Raw genomic sequence first — 22,654 nt, forward strand, 5'->3', positions numbered from 1 at the left:
AAATTATTTTTGTAAATTACCATGTATATTTTCTGTTACTGAGGCAAATGGCTGCACTCATGAGCAAAGCCACAAGCTTGACCGTGAACGTATTTTCTTACAATATACTATGGTGTGTCAAAGTGTAACCCTTGATCTGATCTCTTTCAGTAACGATAAATTCTGCAGGTGGCCCGCTGTCCATGCCTGAGAACTGGCCTTTTATACTACTGTGTCAGCTACAAACCCATCCTCAAGGTCCAGTGAGCTGGAAGATGGGGCTCCACTACTTTGAAGAGAAGACCAGCCCATGAACCAGTGCCAAAAGAGCAGCAGCTTTGCAGCGTCCTGTGAGACAGGGATGGAGAAACCAATCTGCTCAAGAGACCGAGGCATGACCCTGTGTCCCGCTCTGCATAGGGGCACAGGGAGCTCAAGCCTGGCTGGAAAAAGATTCAACTTTTAATCACAAGACAAATTTCTTCTTTGAGCCACACAAGCTCATAGCTTCAAAATGGATCAAGAACTAAGGCCAATGGATGATCTAGTGATAAGCATATGCTACCTGTGCACTGTCATATGCCTTTAACACGGCATTTCAGTGCTGTATCTTCATCTTTACATTTCCCCGTAAGACAAACTGCTGATAGCAGAACAAACAATCTTCTGGTTTCTTGCACCCCTTGCATATTCTCTAAAACTTAGAGAATGACAATTTACCCTGTGACATCCTCATAGCATACCAGTAGCCTAGAGGTGTAGTCCTAGATCCATTACTAGGTACTTAGATATTGGGATTTTCAATTTCACCACTACAGAATTTCTTGGCCCTCAGATTTTTCTGCAATATATAAATACTACATCTTAACAAAATGAGCAGTTTTCTGAATCACTCTGACAAAAGTCAGGAAAGTCTTAGTCATGAATATATCTATTCATGACACAAAAGTGTGTTATATTTCATGCACTTTCTGTTACATCACAAAGTTAATGCATTACACATTAACAAAGCAGCAAAACTACACAACCCTAAGCACAGTTTACAATCATGCTGTTACTTTAACTGTCAGATTTAGCGCTTGATTTCTCTAACTCAGAAATGCATTTATGCTAGGTATTACTATAAATTCTAATAAATTTATTAAATGAAACCCAAAAAGTGTTACTTGTTTCCCATCGATTTCAACCACTCTCCTCGATGGGAAGGGCTCTGGGTGGTAAATCATGCTCCTGGAAGCTCTGCATGCTGCCTCCTCAACACAATTAATCCCTGCAGAAACGCATTGACCCTCACAGGGAAAGCCAAAGCAAATACTCACCCTCCAGGCTTTACTGAAGTATCCAAGTAGTACCAGTATCAGTGAATTATTCATGCATTTAACACAAGCATATATATCTCAAAACCACACAGCCTAAAGCAGGCTTAAACTTCACCACAACACAGGATCAGTTCGGACGCTCCTCCAGGGACACCTTACTCTGACAAGATCATGTTTTTGCACTATAAACAATACACCACATTCAAAAATATTAGCCTTTAGATAAAAAAATTCAGAGAAGACATAGCTGAGCACACCTCTGGACAATTTACTCGGTGTTGAATTCACTCTATGTATTCATTTGGCTGAATAAAACGTAACTTAATTTACAGCCTTTAAAAATACAAGGTTTTAAAATTTTGTACAGCTATCCTTCTATACACTCAGTTAATATTTTAGCAATTTTTCTCCCTAACCGGACAGTCTTTAATCATCCAACTAATTGACAAAGTGTTAAAAAAAAAACAGAGCAACTCATGTCATACCATTGATTCTTAGCTTCACGACTGCTGTTACTTTAGAAGTAAGCATGTACATGGTCTCCAGTCTGCCATACCCACTACACTCAAAGTCACCTTTTTTCATCTTCCTAACAAAAAACATCTTTATCCTTTACAAATCAAAACTTAAAGCTTCAGAAAAATATTAGGTTTGCATCAAGGTATATCAGAACTTTTTCGTTTCTTCAGTGAAAAACTGATCTATGTCTCAAATCCTTGCACATCAAATTGCTCTCTTACATGAGGAATACAAATGGTTATTTGATAAGCGCTCACTCACACAGAGAGCCATTTATTGAAAGGATCACCACAAAAAAGGAGAATACAAATGGTTATATATCTCACTTCTTTACATCTCACTTCTACTTTTCTACAAGACAAACAGATCACAAGACAAAGCAAGCTCAGTTGCCTTTGAAAATAAACTTTGTCAGAACCAAAAAAAGGCCATTGTATCCCCATAATTGAATCTCTGAAATGGACCCTCCATTGTGAGCGTTTGCTTAAGCAAAACCCAAACTTGCATTAGAGACACGTCTGTTAATGACAAGCAAATGCTCTACTAACTTTTGATCAGAGGAGAGAAATCAGTAAAGTTAATAGTGCTTAAGTTTAATCATTGGCAAAATCAGCGGAACTAATTTTAGCTGAGGAAAGCAATGTTCTGAAAACTTTGTTAAAAGGTGATTTTCAAAGTCCAACAATTGAACTTGAAATGCAAGGATGAGACTAACAATATACATCCAAAAGATCTAGTACATTCAGTACTCGAAACAAATGTGAACATTTGTATTTGTTCCAAGAACATGCCAACTATCTATCAGTACTGACTTTCTAAATCTGTTGCAACATGAAGAAGTAACAAGTAAACCTACCTTTTTGCAACTACCGTGCAAACTTCTTACAAAAATTTCAAGAGCAAGTGTTTAATACAATGGTAAAATGCAAAATGGACAATGGGACAACAGAGTTTCTATTAAGTTTGTGCATACACCAAAGCATCCTAATCAAAAAGGGAAAAAAGAATTAGCATGTAGAAATAAAATGAAAATGTGAAGGATTTATTAATTGTATCCTATAAGCACTAAGTATATGTGAAGTCATATTATAAAATATTACTAAATGTCTGATAATCCAAAAAAAACCCAACGCACAACCACAACTAATTTTCAAGCAACAAAATTTGACAGCCCAAGTAAGCAAGGCAAGAGGAAACTGTTGCCAGTTTCTCCTTTTTGTTTTAAAATGTCATTGTCTTCTTTTGCAGAAGCACACAGTGATGCTGACACCTTTAAGCAAAGACACACAACACTCTGTAAATGTACAGGGACTCACATGCTACAGAAGAGAGTGGAACATATATCAGTAATAGGAAATATAGAAAATTCCTTGGAGTTCTTCACTCTTACAATTTTGATTTTCAAATCTTATTGACATTAAATACTGATGAATGTGTGGGACAGAAGCAGTGGTGATACTCTAATAAAATAATGAGATAAGGCTGCCCCATCTAGAAACATGCCAGCAAACATTTGGATTCTGATCTATTATACTTTGTCTTATGCTTATATAGAAAACTTACTTTTAAATACTTGTTAGAAAAGTGTTGTATATAGGAGCATTATTTTCTAATTCATTTATTTATTAAGCAAAATTACATCTCTGCTGTGAGACCTCTGAACAGGGAAGAGCTATTTTTATCATTTGTAAGGTTTTCTAAAATTACATCAAAATATTTATCCTATAAACATACTGTAATGATTCTAAGGCTGTGGGTTTCAAGCTGCATCAAAATCTAAGTACTGGACTTTTGAAAAAATAAAATTCCCATCTTGCTGGCAGGTCCAAGTTCTCTCTCCTAGAACAGAAGATACAGGACCACAATGCTATCATTCAATTAGGATGGAAGTATTAAAAACCATTTGTCTCAGAGCAGGATTGCTTTGCAGTTTGTTATGAGCAGCAGCACATGGCACAGAGCAACAGGAAAACTGTAACAGAAATAACATTTTTTTAGAAACTAAATAAAGGTACGCAGGTTACTCTTCTGGAAGTACCATCTTCCTGCACTTCTGTGCCTGACAGCTTCAGAAATGTGGATTTAATCTTTACCTCATGGAATCATAGAATGCTTAGGGTTGGAAGGGACCTTGAAGCTCATCCAGTTCCAAACCCCCTGCGATGGGCAGGGGCACCTTCTACTACACCAGGTTGTTCAAACACATTCAACCTGGCCTCAAACACTGCCAGAGATGAGGCACCCACAACTTCTCTGGGCAACCTGCTCAGTGCCTCACCACAGAGTCTGAAACATTATAGTTTATGATTTAAACATTTTCATGAAAGACTTTTGCCTATTACAGCAGACCTGCGTTACAAAAGCTAAAGAGATGGCCACCATACCCTGAGAGGCCCTGGACCGTTCATGGATGAAGATAAGAAAAAGTAACAAGTCAGGCACGGGTACCTTCACAAAGTACCTTCATGCCTTCAGGGTGGAGACGACAGCCCCAGGGCTATCAGCTGGCAGAGACCCTGGCACCAAAAGGTGGGGGAGAGACTTTGGGTGTGTGTTGGAAAGCCTTTGGTCAGAGGCAGTGACCCATCCTTTGCTGGGCAGAGGAGCCCAGCTGAGGAGCCCTTCATCCCGGGAAAAGCTCATCCACAGCAAAGGGGGTGACATGGCCCATCAAAGCCCCCACAAAGGGGTTCCCAAACCCTGCACCAGATCACTGCAGCATGATACAACAGACCCTCCCTGTTGCAAGGGACAGTGTCAAAACAGCCCCCTGCAAGGGAGGCATGTGGGCATTCCCACCTGGCCCACAGCGTGTACTAATCCATGGAATTCCACACTCCTCAGCATATGGCATGAGGCGGGGGACTCTCACCAGCAAGACCACCAGATGGAGGGGAGCAACGAGACATCATTGGGACTCTTGGATGGGTGATATGCTTCCACCTAACCCCTGTCACTCTGTCCCTGTCTCCCCAACCCCCATGCACACTTCTTTTCTTTCTTTCTTTCTTTTCTCTTTGCCTCTTCTACTATTAAATAACGCATACCAATTTTTTAGCACCAACATCAAACCTCATTTGATTTTCATCTCATTTTTGGGTATATTTTGAACATTCTAAGTTCTTTCTGGTTTGTACACAGAGACTTATCTTTCTTTGCTTTTCTGGTTTAACCTGGATCCTAACACCCTCACAGTATAGAATTTCTTCCTAACATCTCATCCAAACCCACTCTTTCAGTTTAAAGCCAATCCACCTTGGCATACCACATGTCCTTGTAAAAAAAAAATACCCTATCCAGCTTTCTTGTAGGCCCTCTCTAGGTACCAGAAGGCTGCTCTAAGGTCTCTCCTGAGCCTTCTCTTCTGAAAACCCCAATTCTCTCAGCCCATCTTCAGAGGAAAGGTATTCCAGCCCTCTGACCATTTTTCTGGCTCTCTTCTGGACTCACTCTAAAAAGTCCACATCTTCTTTATATTGGGGACCTCAGAGCTGGGTGCAGTACTCTAGGTGGAGGTCTTACAAGGGCAGAGTAGAGTGGAACAATCACCTCCTTTGACCTGCTGGCCACACTTCTTTTGATGCAGCTCAGGATATAGTCAAGCCATGTTGCCAAGTCACGTTGAGCTCTTTCTACTCAACTTCAGGTCAGCTCTTCTTTTAGCTATTGTTGGCTCCCTTTTCCTAAGTCAGGGCCTACATTCACAGACATGGAAGCTTTGTAGCAAGGGCAGGTGACTAACTCCAGGAGTGGAAGCTGCACGCCCAATTAGGCTTCTTCATAAAGCACCCGACTAGGGGATTCACAGCTGCCAATATGCCAAGCAGGACTCCTTAGATGAATCTGACAAAACAGCAAAGAGACAGGAGGTACACAACCAGAAGTTGTTCTCTCTTACCCTCCTGGATTTACACACCAGCCTCTAGGATGATGGCTCTCAGCCTGAAACTCTACCTATGTTTAAACAGTTATCTGTACTGTACTTACATGAGTTCCCGCCTTCCATTTGAAAGATGGAAAAAATTGGGAAAGTGTCACAAATAATTATGAGAACAGACACTTTTGTAAAATAGTCCAGTCATTACTGGAGTCACCCCTGGAACAAGAAGGCCTCCATCCCCACATTCCTGATTTGTCCTGCACAGGATGGAAGGAAAACCTGGATGAGAAGTTGAACTGATTTGCTGTTCAGCTAAGATTACACAAGCAAATCAGAGAACACGACAAGAATCCTGCTCCAGCACTAAAAGAGTTTTAGACCAACTCTCAAGACTTCCTACGTATTTTTCACTGAGGGCTCATTGATTAAGTGCATAAAGAACATTATACTGGGAGTTAAAAACGATCTAACTTTGCTTTTGTGCTAAATACTTCTTGGGGTTCCTAAATCAATTCATCTTATCTCCTCACCTAGTGCCATGATTTAGCAGCATGCAAGCTATTCTGCTTTACTGAAGAAGCAGTTCTTATTCTACAGTCTTCTAGAATCCCTTTCTTATCATACCCTATCCTAACAAAAGAGTACGGGCCCTTCAGTTTAGTATTGCTTACTGCTGACTACTGACACTTTATAGATGTATAGATACTTTGAGAAGAGATAATATTTTCATTTTGTTCTGTATTCATTTTATTTCTACATTTTATCACCAGCATTCTAGAACAGCTTCTGTTGTGGTTATCTTCTTTGCTTTTTTTTCCTCCCCACTCTTTTGTCACTTTCTCACTTCCATCTGTTTTGAAAAGCTATGTTCGTGCTTACTAAAATCTTTCAAATTTTGCATTTTCAATTGGAACTGAAAAAAGGGCAATAACAAACACAACTTTAAAACAGAAACAGAGTAAATCTGGGAACCACTTTTAATCTCCCATATTGTGTTCCTGTAGCATACACACACATCCACACACAGGCGTGTGCACGAATTTGCACAAACCTACTTTGTCCCTCTGATGCTGCAGTCTGTTGAAATTAACAGATAAGTTCATCTTAGCACTGATGAACAGATTTGTTAAGGCTAAAATTAGATCTTGTATTCACCCGTATTATATTCCAAAATGTTACACTACACGTGATCCTTTGAGCGCAGATGCTCACAGCAATTACTGATAACAATCCGTAAGAGTTAGTATACAGACCTAACTAGACACGCCAAGAAGGACAGCAAGCTCTAATTTCATCAATTGAAAACCAAGGAGAATCTGGTACTCATTCCCATTTTTGCCCTAAGCAGTAAATCAGCAGTATTCTTCAATACTGATTTAATTTAGAATTAAGAGTTTTCCTTAATATGATGGCTACACTCTATCTCACAAATCCAATTTTTAACCTTAAAATGTGACATAATATGAAAACTGCTGACACAAATAATTGACTGCTTTATTATAAATAGAATACTTTAAGTTATTTTTAAAATGTCTCATAAATCCACATTAAGTCTACTTTATTGATTTCAGAAAAGTTCATTTTATTTTCATAGTCCATGATCTGTGCACTTAAGAAAAAACACTTTTTTCAGTTTTAACTGTCATTGAAATATCTTTCATTTCAAAGATATCAAGAAATTATCACTATTCATTTTCAATACAAAGCCTCTTACATTTCAGCTGTCATTTTCAAAAAATCATACTGAAAATAGTGTTTCTAAGCAGAGTTCAGTTGCAGTGTAATAAGTAATAATTTCATCAATTAGCAGTATTCAGCATCCACTGAGAGTTCTCTCACTATTATTTTATTCATAGAGTCCTTTGTGGAAGTAGCATACTAAAAAGATCCATTTATCCTTCAAGGTTTTTCATAAATGTGTCATACATCTTAGAAAACAATTGGTTATTATTCTCGCTCAATCTAAATAACTATAATAACTTCCAGGTGTAAAACCTCCCTTTATACTTCCAATCTTCTTTGCTCCCATTATGGGTCTACATTTTTAATAACTTATTCTAACACTTCTACCTACTTTCACAAATGAATTCTGGAGTTTTGCATGGATGCTAGACATGCCTGGATGGAAGGGTAGTCAGCTTATTGTTGAGAGCAGAATAGAGTTGGTTTTCATAGAATGCACTTCACAATCAGTGAAAAACCAAGCATTTTGCAATGAGCAAGATGCTAGTACAAATGCTAACAGTGCAACAGCTAGACAGAAAAATGCTGTGATTATTAAACTCAGCAACAGCTTGCTTTCAGTGTATACTTTATTTCTCCTTCCCCATAAATCCCTCCACACATTTATTAGCACTTCTTTCCTCTCTCAGAAGCTCATCCTGCTTTCTGTCCTTTCTGCGCAAGAGTGCAAAGGGCTCCTTTCAGAGCACAATATTCTCATTCCTTAATTGACTGACAGAGATGCAATTGGGCAGCACAAGGACCTCTCCCAAGGCTGGGCAGACAGCCCTGCACAGAGTGCACAGCACAACACAACATCCCTGCCTTAGGAGACATGCATCTCCTGCAAAGCAGCCTGCTTCAGTCTCATCACGTTGGCCAAATGTTTTGTTGACTGAGAAAAACCCAGCCAGGACAGATCATTCCAATGGACCTTCCAGTTTAAATAAGGCCTCTCAGAACACAGTTAACAAAATCACACAAAAACCAAGGCAAACATGCAGCAATATACTAATAAACAAACCAGGTATCACAACAACCTCTTTGCAAATGGCAGGGAGTCCAATCTCCATGATAAATACAAACCTAATGACATTGAATGTGTGACTAACACTTGAAAGAAGTGTCCTTAGGAAGAACACATTAATTAAAATCAAACCTTCAATTTTTCCACCTTTTACGGTCTCAAAAATGGTGTGCACAGGTACCTCTATTAAAAAAAAAAACCCACACACACCAACAAAACACGTAAATCAGACAGGTTGGCTGCCTGGACACTTTGCTCCTTAATTACATATATAATTGTTTTTGAACCTGAAATTAAAATGTCAGAATGCACCATGATTGCCTTTAACTGATGACTAGCATCCCATCTAAATGGAAATATTTAGATTCATCACCTAGATACCTTTTTAATTTGCTTTCAAATAGAGTCACAGGCAAGCATGTCTGCCTTCTCCCATTTGCACTGTTGGTGTCAAGTTGAACTGGAAAGGCCAACCATTTCAATGAACTAAAATAAACGTAATTTTAAGGTCAAGTCACTTGTAACACTTCAGGCAGCAAATGTCATACTGAAAATAAAATTGAACCTTGGCTTGAGCAGAGATGAAAGGTTTGGCATTTCAAGGACTTCATTGTGTTTATCACTTTAAATCTACAAATTAAATATCAACATCACATACATTAATATTTATCAAACTAAGAATGCTTTCTTAAATGATATCTTTAAATACTGGAAGCATTATTAAAAACAAAATACTCTTATAGGTGGGCTTACTCTTAATTCAAATGGTGAAGTCTCTGTGAGACCTAAAACCACTTAGAATTCCACACTGGTTTAGGAAGGCTTCTATGACTACGGTAAGAACCCAGATGTTTCACAGGAAGGTCTAAGTATTTAGACAGAGGAAAGAAGTATTAAGACAGAGGAAAGAAGTGAAATTGCCAAACTCAGACCATAGCATAAGAATCACAGAATCACTAGACTGGAAGAGATCATTGAGTCCCATGCCCTAAGACCATTGAGTCCCATGCCCTAACACCTCAACTAAACCACAGCACCATGTGCCACATCCAATCTTTTTTTAAACACACCCAGGGATGGTGACTCCACTACCTCCCTGGGCAGACCATTCCAGTACTTTATCACCCATTTGTAAAAGGGATTTTCCTAATATCCAATCTATATTTCCCACATGCTTAACACATGCTGCCAGCTTAGTGTCATCCACAAACTTACTAATGAAAGACTCAATCCTCTCATCCATGTAATCAATAAAGATATTGAACAGAGCTGGCCCCAGCACAGAGCCCTGAGGGACACCACTGGTGCCTGGCCCCAGCTGGATGCAGCACCCTCACCAGCACTCTCTGGGCATGGCCATGCAGCCAGTTCTGAACCCAGCACAGAGTGCTCCTGTCTCAGCCCTGGGCTGCAGCTTTTCCAGGAGTGAGCTGTGGGAGACAGTGTCAAAGGCCTTGCTGGAGTCTGAATAGACACATCCACAGCCTTTCCTGCATCCACCAGGGAGGTAACTGGCCATAAAAGGAGACCAGGTTGGTCAAACACAACCTACCCCTCCTGAACCCATGCTGGGTCTGATACCCTGGCCATGCTGTAAGTGCTGTGTGATGACACTCAATATAAATATAAACTGTTCCATTACCTTACTGGGTACTGAGGTCAGACTGACTGGCCTATAATTACCAGGATCCTCCTTCCACCCTTTTTGTGAATGGGTGTCACATTGGCCATCTTCCAGTCCTCTGGAACCTCCCCAGAGAGCCAGGGCTGTTAGTAAATGATGGAGAGCGGCTTCCCAAGCTCATCTGCCAGCTCCCTCATCACCCTGGGTGGATCCCATCTGGGCCCATGGATTTATGAACATCCAGCAGCTCAGCAGTTCTCTGACTGCCTCCTCCTGGCTAACAGGGGGCCCATTCTGCTCCCTGACACCATCTACCAGCCCAGAAGGACAGTTGTCCTGGGGACAAGCCATCTTCCCACTAAAGGCTGAGGCAAAGAAGGCGTTAAGCACTTCAGCCGCCTTCTTATCTGCAGTTCCTAAGTTCCCTCCCACATCCAGTAGAGAAAAAAGGTTGGCCTTATCCTTCCTTTTGCCATTAATATAGTTGAAAAAATATTCTTTATTATCCTTTACAAAAGTTGCCAAATTAAGTTCAAACTGAGCTTTGGCCTCCCTAATTTTTTTTCCTACATGTCCTAACAACTCCCTTAAATACTTCCTGAGACACATGACCTTCCTTCAGACAAGGACGTTGAAAAAGTAGATTATTTCATTTGTGATTTATGATTTGGATAATATTAAGAAAAAATTCCTTTACATATATTGATATAAACACTCCTCAAATTTACATGCTTTGTCATTTTCTCCTCACTGCATCTTCTAATTTCTGCTGTTATTATTGTTTTTTCTACTCCTACTTGAATCTTACATTCTTTGTCCTATGCAATAGCAAAAAAAAAAATGGGGTATTTATTATAGTTGTAAGAGACTATGAACAGAAAAAAAGCAATTTAAAGTTTAAACTATAGACCCAGTCTGAATCACCTGTTATTTCATAAAAGAATACACCTGGCCAACTGAAAGGCAAAATGTTCTCATTTCAAAAAAGCATTATTATGAGAAGAAAACTGGAGAATTTAGTTCAATTCTCCCACTTACTTCTTTAGCTGCTTTCTTCCCCAATCATAATTTGACCAGGATTTTTTTTTTCATTTATACTTTGAATTATGGCATTGCATATTGCATTATGGAACTGCATAAAGACCAAGAGGACAAAATGCCCCCCAAGATCTGTGTAGCCAATCTCTGTTGGCAGGTTTCACAAACTGATGCTCTGCACATGTAGAGATGCCAGAGATTTATGCTGTGCTGATTTGCAAGAATTCTGCCCTTAGTATAAAAATGACAGCAAATGAAAACGAAAAGACTTTGAAAAACATGCCCACACAAACACCACCCTCTGAGCTTCTGATAAGGCATTTATGGCCAAAGGTTCCTAATCCCAAATGTTTGATTTCTTTGCCAAATCACATACTTGCCGAAGTCTCATATAAAGGCACAAATCCTGCTCTTCTCAAAGGCAGCAACACAGGGCAGGGAGCAGAGTGTATAACACTGTACTGATGAAATAAAAAAAGGAATAGAAATCATATGCTAATAAGAGGAGGGAGGTTGCCAGGCAACCAGGGAGGGAGAGAAAGCAGTTTTTGATTTGAACTCGGTGCTGTCAAAGGGTTAGCATAGCCAGAACAAACAGGACATATTCAATCCAGCTTGTCTGCAGCCACCAGGAATTTAAGCTTTTCTCAATATTTTCACTAGAAGTGTGTTCCCAAACCAGTGCCAGTTACTTTTGTGTTCCCTGGGTCATTTTACTGACACTGGCAAAATGGTATAGGACAGGATGGACAATAGAATTTTTCCAAGTGTTAATTTGAAAGCAGCAGCTCGTGTCTTTGGGTAGCACAAACTGCACCATCGCGTAAACTGGCCAGTAGGATGGAGAGAGCCAAGCAATCTTGGGTCCAAGCAAATGCCAGCCCACCAGACACAGCCACACCCCTCTGGGCTGCACTGAAAACTGGGAAAGTCCTGCCCTGCTGCTAAAACTGCACTCTTTCAAATGTATCTCAAATGCCTGCCCTGCAGTGCTGCACTCTTGTCACAGCTGATCGGCAAAATCCTGCCTCATGGATATCAGCTTTCTATATCAGCATGTAGTTATACTTTCTTAAAAGACGTGACACTAAGCAGAGGAAAGAATAAAAAATTCCAATATGGTCTACAACATAAAGTCACCATGAAATTAATTTCTGTAACTAAAATAAAATTAATTTCAGTTCCTTCTTGTTTTCAAAGTTGCTAACTGCAGATTACTCTGAAGCCTCAGCCATGAGAAGGATAAGAATAGCAGTTCTTACATGAAAGACCTCACAAAAAGAGTAAAAATGGGAGTTTAATTTGTAAGTAACATTAAAACACAAAGGTTGAAGAAAAATGAAAAGCACAAGTTTTGAAAAGCATGAATTTTTTTCCCAACATAATTATTTGGAGGGCTTGACTGCTACAATCTGGCAGACTATAGACAGTAGAGGCAAGACCATACATAATTCCTTGAGCATCAACAGGATTTGCATATAAAACGTGAAAAGAAAAATGTTACACACAGAAGACTTTCCTACTTGCCAGATCAAATTTTAACCTGATGAGTAAATCATTGTTCAATTCTCTAAGACAGACATGATAATTGTGGTCTATAATCTTCCACAAGGTCTAAGCAATCATGCTATAATTGCTGTTCCACTCAGCTAAGAGTTTATTACAATAAAACCACTAAAACAATGAAAAGGCTTGAGAAATTCATTAAGCAAAAACAGCTAAATAGGAAGTTTTGTTTTCTCACTGACTGCTTGTCAAATGACCCCAGGAAGACACAGCCATCAATCTGGAACAGCCATCTGATCATCACAACAAGCTATAAAGCAGTAGCATAAAAACATTCTACATATTAAAGCTTCATTATGGAACTTCAAAAAACTAACAGGTATTTACAACAGAGAGAGACACTGTAATAACAGGGGATTTTAAAATAAAAGTTTAGCCTAGATCAAAGAAAGCTAGCTTCAGTTATTTATTCACATAACCTTTGCCTAACAACTTTGTGAGCCCTGCTGACTAATAGAGTTCCCTGCTATCTTGCTGGAGGTTTCCTGTTTTTTACAGTGTTCTTTATTTTTCAATCCCTGCCCTGCTTCCCACTGTGAGCACACCAAGCCTAGCTCTCAGACATACCTTTCTACCTGCAGTTTTTCCACTGTTCTTGTCCACTTGCATTGGGAGAAAAATAAGCCTGACATGAAACTTGCCTACCTTGCCATCCTAGCCCATGCTTGGTAACAGCTACCAAGTCCATGCCAGGGAACTAAGAACTACCACTGCTATCTACCTGCTACTTAAAACACTATGGAATCTGCTGTACAATAGTGCTTTCTGAAGACTTAGGAGCACTTCCCAAGTGACCCTTCCATGCAGCAGGAAACATAGCACAAGGGACTCTGTTTCCCTAGCTGACTGGAACCAGCTGCAGCCCTTGAGTGCAGACGTGCTGTCTGCACCATCAGTGAGCTGCTCAAACAGCCCATAACCTCATCCCACATTCATCAGGACCTTCACACAGCAGTGGAGAATTTGCTGCTGAAGGAACTCAAAACCACTTAACATGCTGCCTACCGAGCACTGAAGAACTCCTGGAACCTCTTGTGCTCTCACTAAGGTCAGCACCCAATGGGCACAGTCTGGCCCTTAAGAAACATTCCTCTGAACCCTGAAGTAACATCAAAGAAATACATGGCTGAATTATATAACTTAAAAAAATACATTACTTAAGAGCCATTTATACTTTCTGAAGCTAAATGAAGAGAAAGCATAACATAGTTATAGTTCATCGTTCATTGAACAGTGTTCATACAATGTTCATTGCATTTTAAGTGAAAGTGACACAAATTTCTCCTGATAATTCTCAGACAATTCCCTGATTGCAATTTCAGAACACCTTTCGTACCTTTCATTTTATTCTCACAAGTCAAGCATCAGTGTTGGGGTGGAAACAGCTGTGACAGCATTCTAGGTACCCAGCTGCAGGTCTAGCAGGGAATTACCCATTCATCAACACCCAATTCCCCTTGAAACCTGCACAACACATGATTCAGAAGGAAGGCTAGATCTGCCAAGTACCAGCATACTGCCTACCTACTGTAAGAACACTGCTGTTTCATACTAAGTTGTGTTGGGGGGCTGGTTTTGATTTTCTGTGAATGTTTCAGGTTTGTGACAACAGTATGACAAAGTGTCCCCACTTTGCTGCAAAGAAGTCCCTTCCATAAAACTGGGAGACCTACTCCTCTCCCCAGACTGTAGTCTGGGTGGCAAAGAGCTGGAAAGCATCCACTACCCAAAGATCCCCAAGTAAAGAGGGGAGACTGCAGAGCAACACTGGAATGCAGTCAGGAAAACACAGCGTGCAGAGAACAATCCTAAACTATGTCATTCAAGATTCTGTTCTATTCATTTTGCAATTCTTTAATTTCCAAGTACTTGATTTGACAATTTCAATTCTTCAAAGAATCTTGAAGATTGCAATAGATGTAATTATATATGGTCTACACACAGTGATTGACAGGAATCAGGTGAGACAGAAGACAAAAGAATGGAAGACTTTCCTTCCCAGAGTATTATTGGGAAGTTTACATGAAGTCTGTAAACACTCTCTGGAGCTCAAATGTACATTTAACATTTTTCACATTACAAGTTAGAAAGGGAATGCTGCCCTCATAGTGTAGATTTCAAAAATTCTTGTACAGATTTAGAGAGATAATAAACAAAAACCCAAGGCAAGTCCTTATACCTCAAATCCAAGGTAGGTTCTTTCACGTGGAGCTATTTTTAAACAAGCTTTCTTTCCTTTTGCTTAGAGTATCAGTGTCCAAGGGATATTAGAAGCACACTTTGATAGTTGCCTTTATTTTTAAAAAGGCAGTGTTTGAAGTTTGTGGAGTTGCCAGTAGCTGAGGGGAGAGTTGTTTTGTTTTGGTATTTTGGATGTTATTTTTGTTTTAGTGTTAAAAAATAAAATTGGAGAAAAGCACATAAATCACAACAAAAAGCATTTAAATCACAACACGCCTAGTCTTCCACAATTTGGAAAGCAGATTTTAGGAAAAAAACTCTCTATGTAATTTATTCATTTTCTTTACTTAGGTCCAGAGGCTGAACTGCTGGCTAAGCCAAACAAGGGGGACAAGATTCCTCAGGGACAGTTTCCTGGAATTTTTCTTTTGTAAAATAACTTTGAGAACCATCAGTGATTTTTAGCTGCTTCTAGCACAGATTCTTGGCTCTTCTTTAACCAATGACATGTCTTTTTATCCAGCCTTAACTATTTAAATACATTGTAAAGTAGCACCAGGACTTAAGAGATAATTTTTAATATTTTGTTATATGAACTTGAATTTGAGATACTAACCATTGAGATAAGTTTCATTAAATCATTGGTTCAGTTTTTATACAGTAGCCAAGCAAGTGACCAAAATATCCAAGTTGTGCTGCCAGCAGTCATGTTGATACACTCCTCCACTCAACAAACAAATTACTGAGAATATTTACCTACAATGATAGGATTAGCTAGCAGGCACTGTCCCTACTTCAAAGACAAAGATAAGATACTAATAATGCAGTACGTCCTCCCCCAAAAAAATAAAGTCCTACGCAGGGGGAGAAAAAAAAACAAACCAAAACAACCAATCAACCAACAAAAACCACACAGGTCTACAGTGCTGCAATTAGACTATCAGTAATTATTGATATATCAGTAATTATTGATCTGTGAGAAACCATACAACGACTAAATTCATTTGAATAGATGGGGGAAGGAGAGGACAGTACATTTGGTTAGAAGGAGACTGCGTTGATTTCCTTGCTAGTTTCAATGACTGCTGAAAACAAACATACAGTAAGATACTGACCAAAGTTTGTATCTGAAACCTCAGAATAAAGCAAACACCAGCCTTTTAAAAACCCATCAACTCATCTCCTACATCATGTAGTACTGCATACTATTACCAACACATAACATTGTTCTTTGAATCTGAGTAATAAGTATCTAGAAATGCAAACCAATGCAATACAGGAAACGTTTTGCATTAAAAATTTAAGAAAAGTACTCAAAAGCCCAGACAACTAAAATCAAACCTTTGCCATAGAAAAATGAACTTTAACATTTGAAGAAAAATCCAAGACTGGCTGCTCTGAAAACACCGAGCTGGTAAAAGACAGACAGTGCTGATTTCATACCACAGTGCCTCCCTAATTGCCAGGAAGACTTCTGTGATAGTTCATTCCTCCTATCCAGTCCATGCTTCAGTTTTATCAGAGTATCTGTAAGACCATTTCTAGACATTAGTCATGGTTTAAACAGCAGCTTAGCTAGGAAATGGACTGGACACAAAAACTCAATACTAATGAACTAATGATAAAATTCAGTAACAACTGACCCAGACATGTGTTCAAGCTTTTGCTGTGCGTATTTGTGTGTTATATCTGGGCCTCAATGAGCTGCAATAGCCCAAACTAAACTTAACATTTTACACTTCAAGGTATACCACAACAAAAAGTTGTGTCAGGCTAGAGCAAGACTATCAACCACTAGTTCCTTTATCATTGCTTTTGTTTTACTAGACTCTTCACAAAGAGCTGAAGTTTACAGCCAAATGTGAGCTCCTGTGAAAGGTGGGGAAATGCTGCCTTGAAGTGCAACCTTGCAGCCTGGCTAACACCAGCGGGAGCTCGCCACGTGTGTGCCAGGGCACCAGCCTTGGTCACACTCCACCTCAGCTCCGCCTTCCCAACGCCAGGTCCGGACCCTGCTTCCAGCAGCCGGTACGACCTGCAGCAGGGAATGCCATGCAAAAACCTCAAGTGCCACAGGTGAGAACGCCTCTTGCAGCAAGGCTACTGCCCCGGCCCTCCTGCTCAGCCTTCCATGCCACTGAAGGTCTGGGGAGACTGGCTGCAGTCCGTGAGCGCAGCTTGACCCACGGCAGGACAGCGATGAGCTGGGCTCCGCACAGCTGCCCTGGCCCAGAGGCAGCTACGGGACGCTGAGCCCGAGGCCATCGGCCACGCACCTTGAGACCGTCCAAGGTTCATCAGGTCACGGCCCCCGAGCAGCCCTGCCCCTCAGGAGCCCTGCCAGAGCCGGGAGCCCGACCTCACCGGGGACACGGGGCTCGGTCACACCCTGCCCTCGAGTTCGCCGGGGAGGGACAGGAGGCGGCGAGCAGAGGGGAGGCGCCGGGCGCCACCCCCTCACGCCCCTTGGCCGGGCGCCGGCCGCGGACGGGGGCAGGGGCACGGCTGGAGCGGGGCGCCCGGCGCTGCCCCGGCAGCCACTGCCCGCAAGGGCTGCGGCTTGCCGGGCGGCAGGACAGCCCCAGGGGCCGGCGCCGGGGCTGGTCGGCACGGAACGGAACGGGGCAGCGGCAAGGCACTTCCTAACGCCGCCAAACTTTATCGGGCGCCGGCGCCGCCGGACACAGCCCCCTCCCCGCTAGTGACAGCCGCACGTCCCGGCAGGGCAAGTGGGTACCTCAATGTCCACCGGGTCCCGGCTCAGCACACGAGCCATGGTGTCCGCACCGCTTCCCCCGGCTCCCCGCAGTCCCGGAGTGGAAGGGAGCGGAGATCGGGAAGAGGCGGAGCCGGCAGCCCGGGCAGCAACGCCCAGGTGGGCGGGCGCCCCCGCGCCGGGCCGGGGCCGCCCCGCCGGGCAGGGCAGGTGTCCCCCCGCACACCGCCCTGCCGGGAACGGCCCGGGGCCGCGCCCGCCGCTGGGCCCTCCGCACGGCCCCGGTGCCTCGCCCCGTGTGCGCGCCCGGCCTCCTGCCCCTCGCATCCCTGGTGGTGGGCGAGAAACTGCGCGGGGAGGACCAGACGCCACCCTGGCTGTGTTTATCCACTCGTGACAATGCCACAGGAGCAGGCAGCACGCCACGGCCTGGGGTCACCCTCCTGCCCAGCAAAGAGCGGTGGAGCCTCCCCAGGTTACACCTTCCCAGCAGCGCCGGCCCGGGCTGTCCCTGAACCTTGCCCTTCTCCCCACAGACAGCGAGCCTTCCCCCCCACCTGGGAGACTCCCCTGCCAGCATCCATCCAGCAGGTGGGAGTGGTGCGCGAAGGCCGGGTCACAGCCTACCAAACATTGCAATTGTTTAACACTAGAAACACAATATTTACGGTATCACGGAAACAAACATTCCCACTGCAACAGACCGAAAGAGAAAGCAAGTATTCTCCACTTCGGGAAGCAACAACACCCAAACCAACCTCCAACCAAACACTGTAATATCTGTTTCTACAGTGCACTTTCATTTAGCCTCATCTATGATTCCTCAAAATAAGAGCATGTTTATCCCCACTTCACAAGAATAGAGAAGTTTAAAACTAATATTTTTTTTTTTCCAATGTGCATGCCAGGCAGCTTCCTGGGTTCTTCCTCCCCTTCTTAAAACATAGCTCAGATCTGCTCTTCATTCCCTTTACAGCACTCATTTTATCTAGCTAGCTTTTATTATTCCCTCCTTGGTACAGAATAAAAAAAAATTAAAAAGGGTTTCCCACTCCTATTTACTTTACAAAAAGCCTGGAAAACTGTAAGTAGCTTCTGGACACTGTGACCCTTTGGGTGCAGTAGAGAATTGGTTTGCCTTATCCTTTCACATCTCCAGAGATAATGCCTCTCACAGAATAGCATAGAAATTTTTCTTTACCTTGTAATTATTTTATTTCTTTCCATCTCTGTAAATGAGCACTTTAGAGATGCCCAGTGGAGGGTTGTTTTGGTTTTTTTCCTTTGTAAGATGTGAAGAAATAAGGTTGTGGTCTTTTGTGTCTCAAGTGAGAGCTATATTTTCTCAAGTCTCTGCTTCAGCACTATTGCATAACAATTCTTGCTGATTACAATCACCCATGTAAAGCAGCTGAAGTGTTGGCAGGAGAATCACAAGCAGGATCTCCTTCATTCCTAGTACTTATCTCTAACAAATCCAAGAGTCTTTGGTTCATTTCACTAATATTGACATTGCTGAGCAGCTCAGTGGTCTGATGCTAGCTGGAGAGTTTTCTAGTTGTGTTTGCTCCTGACCTACAGCACTATATTGAATATGCAAGTACATTAGGTGCAAGTCATTTTCACAAGGAATATTTCAGTGCACATGCAATAATAAACTTCTCTGTGACCAAGCACTTGGAGTTTGTCTCCATTTGTTCTAAAAGAGCATTTACATAGAAGAGACTAGCAGCAGGCACTGAATTCTCCATCATACACATCTGTTTTGTTCTGCAAGTTGCAAATTCTTGGTTACCCCCATGTAATCTAGCAACTCAAATGAACCTGAAACCCACAGGATTTTTGACCCATGAAACCAATAAACCATTTAGATTTCATGGAAATATAAATTTTCCTTGAAATGAAGCAAAACTTACTCTGTCAATACACACAGGTCAGAGAAAGGGTTTCTCAGACCTAACCGTATTCTGCTTTAACTCGCAGCTCCTCTTATTTCTGTTTCCATGTTTCTGCTGAGAATCAACTTACTGTCTTTAAAGCATGGCAGTCAGCCAGTCTCTATCAGCCTGCTGCTGTTTGCCAGCTTTCCCCAGCAGTTTTGGAGAGCTGGCCTTCGGTGGATCACCCATCTGAAGCCTGGATTCTCAGCTGTGGCAAATAGTGCTTTTATCAGCACTGAGCATGTTTACAGCTGAACTTTGTTTCACGAGAGAAATGGACAAAAAGAGGGAGACATGCAAAATATTCATCAAAATACAAATATTTAATAGTCTCTAAAGTAGAAGTTATAAGAAATTTTAATTGGAGGTGTTACACAGCCCAGATATAGTTTGGGCTTTTTTCATTAAGTGCTAAGCCTCTGATTTTAACTTTTTTTCTCCTGCCAGCAGGATTTTTAAAGCAGCCGAAACAGAGCAGGGATACTAAAGACTTAGCTTTCACTTCTGACATGAAATGCTGTTGAGGCTTGGTTGAGTTATAGGCTTTTGAAAAATTGCCATTAACCTTTTGTTCCTGGTGCTCTTCAGGTAAAATTTGCTCACATGCCAAAGAAATAATTGCATGTGAACTTTCTCAGAAAAGCTCCAGGCACTCACGGCTACCAGAGCAGCTACAGCCTTGTGCTGGGAATGGTTGCCTCACTGGGAGGGCAAAGAAGGGCAGGGCAACAGACGGTGAGAAAAGCCATGTCCTTCAATTTCAAACGGTTTCAGGAACACAACCTGCCATCTAAAATAAAGGATTCCTCCTCCAGCCATTGCAGTAGTTAATCTCCAAGTTTAAAGGGTAAACTGTAAACTCTAAAAGTTCAGCATTCAAATTCTGGCAGTGATGTATTGGAGAGCCTAGAGGTCTCCATGTACTGATATGTGGTACAAGCAGCTCCCCACTTTTTCATCAAAACTGCCCCTGCTTCACGTCAGTTCAAGTACTTGAGAGACAGGCATTCCAGACTTTAATTTGCTGTGTAGTTGTACCTTGAACTCAGTGGGCACTCTTTAATCCCACACTATTTTTATTCCAGGATCAGGTTCCTCCCTCATTGCATGTGATGAAGAGTGATGGTTACAGTCTCACAGCTAGCATCTCCCAACATCAGAATGCCCGATTTAACTATCCAGACTGCTCATTGCACATAAGCAACTTCACCAGTCAAATTCATGGGATTTGGGAAAGCCTGACGTGAACCCAAGCTGCTATTTTGCCTTCTTACTACTTATGACAGTGCAAAGATCTGTATTTCTGTTATTTGCTGCTTCTGCCCTCTTAGTTTGCCTTAACCAAATTCACAGTAAAGGTGATATATCCAGAATGCACATAGTCCAAGAGAAATGGGATTAGCAAGAAAATGCCATGAAGAATACAAGCTGCTTCTGAAGGCTCACAACAACTTCTCAGGTTTATTTTGATTTTTTTCCTTACACTAGGAGTCATAGTAGCAGTGGTGGTAACTTTAACAGGACAAGGTAAATCGCTGTTAAAGCTGAAAGCAGTGCTGCTGATTCCAGATTCATCAACAGGAGATTTGTGTTCAGCGTACTGGTGTCAAGAAGGAAACAAGTGTATACACATGAAAAAGCTGAAGTATGAAAGGGAGAGGTTTAACTGTACTGTTTCTGAAAGGTGCATAAGTGAAGAGCCATAGAGTAACTATGCCATCATTTGTCCTCACCCATCCTAATCCAACACAGGAGGACTTGAATTCAAGACTTAATTTAGGGAAGCTTGCTCTGACTACCTCTCCCAAATAGAAGCACTGAAGTTGCAGTCTGTAATTACAGCTTTGTGCATTTCTTCACCAATTTAGGGAAAATGCTCAAGTTAAAACATTCACAGTAGTGAAAACGTGCACTGCCTTTCTAATCTGCTTGTTTGCAGCTGGATTTACTCTTCAGTGCTCAGTGCTCTTCAGAGAGGGCAGCTACAGGATCACCCAGGGTATGGCACAGTGCAGGAGTACCAGTGCTCTTTAGGTGTGAGAGGTACATAATTATAAATTCTGTTAGGAGGAAGCTCTGACCATTAGTCAGACATAGCCTTTGGGCATGGAACTGTAAAGCACAAATAGATGAATAAGTAACAAAATGGCCACCATGTGAGCCCAAATGCATTTAAAACTACAAATGAGCTGCTCTTTAGTGAGTCCACTAATTTATTCCAGCCATCTGTATCAGTGTAAACAAAAGCTTGTCTCCTAAAGTGCTTAATAATTTCTAAGATGTAGCAAGGACCACAAGTTTCAACATGATCATCTTGGGGAAAAAAAATTAGGAAAAATGAACCCACGTATTTTCACACCACAAACATCTTATGATAACCATCACCATACAATTCAAAGAAATTCTAAAAATTCTAAAAGAATTTCTAAAAGAATTTCTAAAAGTAAAGCTTGTTCTTGGCTACCATGCAATTCAAAGAAATTCTAAAAAGTAAGACTTGTTCTTGGCTTGGCATATTTTTTCCTATTTAAATGCCATGAAATGTTTCATTAGGATATTTTAGGTAAAGCTTGTTCTTGGCTTGGTATATTTTTTCCTATTTAAATGCCATGAAATGTTTCATTAGGATATTTTAGGGGATGGAAAAATCAGGCCATTTTTCCCCCCTTCAGTCTCCAGTGATGACATCTGTAGACAAATTCTATATTTATTAGTAAGCCTAATAACTGCTGAATTGATGTGCTGGGTTTGTACTGCTCAGAGGGTCTCAGCTTTCCTGGGGCACTGACAGACAAATTAAACACTGAGAAGCAAGTAAACCTCCCCACGCTAAGGGTTGAGGAAGTCTCCACTTTTCACATGACACCAGCCTTACTTGGTAATGCCCATTGACCAACAGCAGCAGTTTTAGGCTTGGTTAGTACCTTTATAACACCTCCAACTATGCACTGCGACCAAACAGAATAATCTGCCAATCATTGCAAAATCTATTATTAAAGCACTAATGAGAGCACTACAAAAGAAAACCATAGCAAATGACAGGAGCTGTATGATAGTCTCATCATAAGTCAGCTTGGTGGGCAGGTTTACCAGAGAAATCTTCATTTTAACAGAAACAGCCAAACAGATATATTTATACTAAT

The 22,654-nt window shown here is 41.5% G+C and overlaps 1 protein-coding gene across 2 annotated transcripts in view; it reads right to left on the minus strand.

The window, feature by feature from the left end:
• DPYD (dihydropyrimidine dehydrogenase) overlaps positions 1–22,654 on the minus strand; it is a 348,037-nt gene that overhangs the window by 320,023 nt on the left and 5,360 nt on the right. Inside the window, exon 1 of one of the 2 annotated variants that reach the window (XM_039718162.1) lies at positions 17,593–17,731. The exons of the other annotated variant lie outside the window; for it this stretch is intronic. Coding sequence (XP_039574096.1) covers positions 17,593–17,631 — 39 coding nt within the window. The 5' untranslated portion in view covers positions 17,632–17,731. Of the gene's footprint in view, positions 1–17,592; positions 17,732–22,654 lie in introns of those variants that run through there. 2 annotated transcript variants of the gene reach the window in all.

The sequence above is a fragment of the Passer montanus genome, unplaced genomic scaffold (assembly GCF_014805655.1).
Source record: "Passer montanus isolate IOZ18808 unplaced genomic scaffold, ASM1480565v1 scaffold103, whole genome shotgun sequence".
In the NCBI taxonomy this organism is placed as follows: domain Eukaryota; kingdom Metazoa; phylum Chordata; class Aves; order Passeriformes; family Passeridae; genus Passer; species Passer montanus.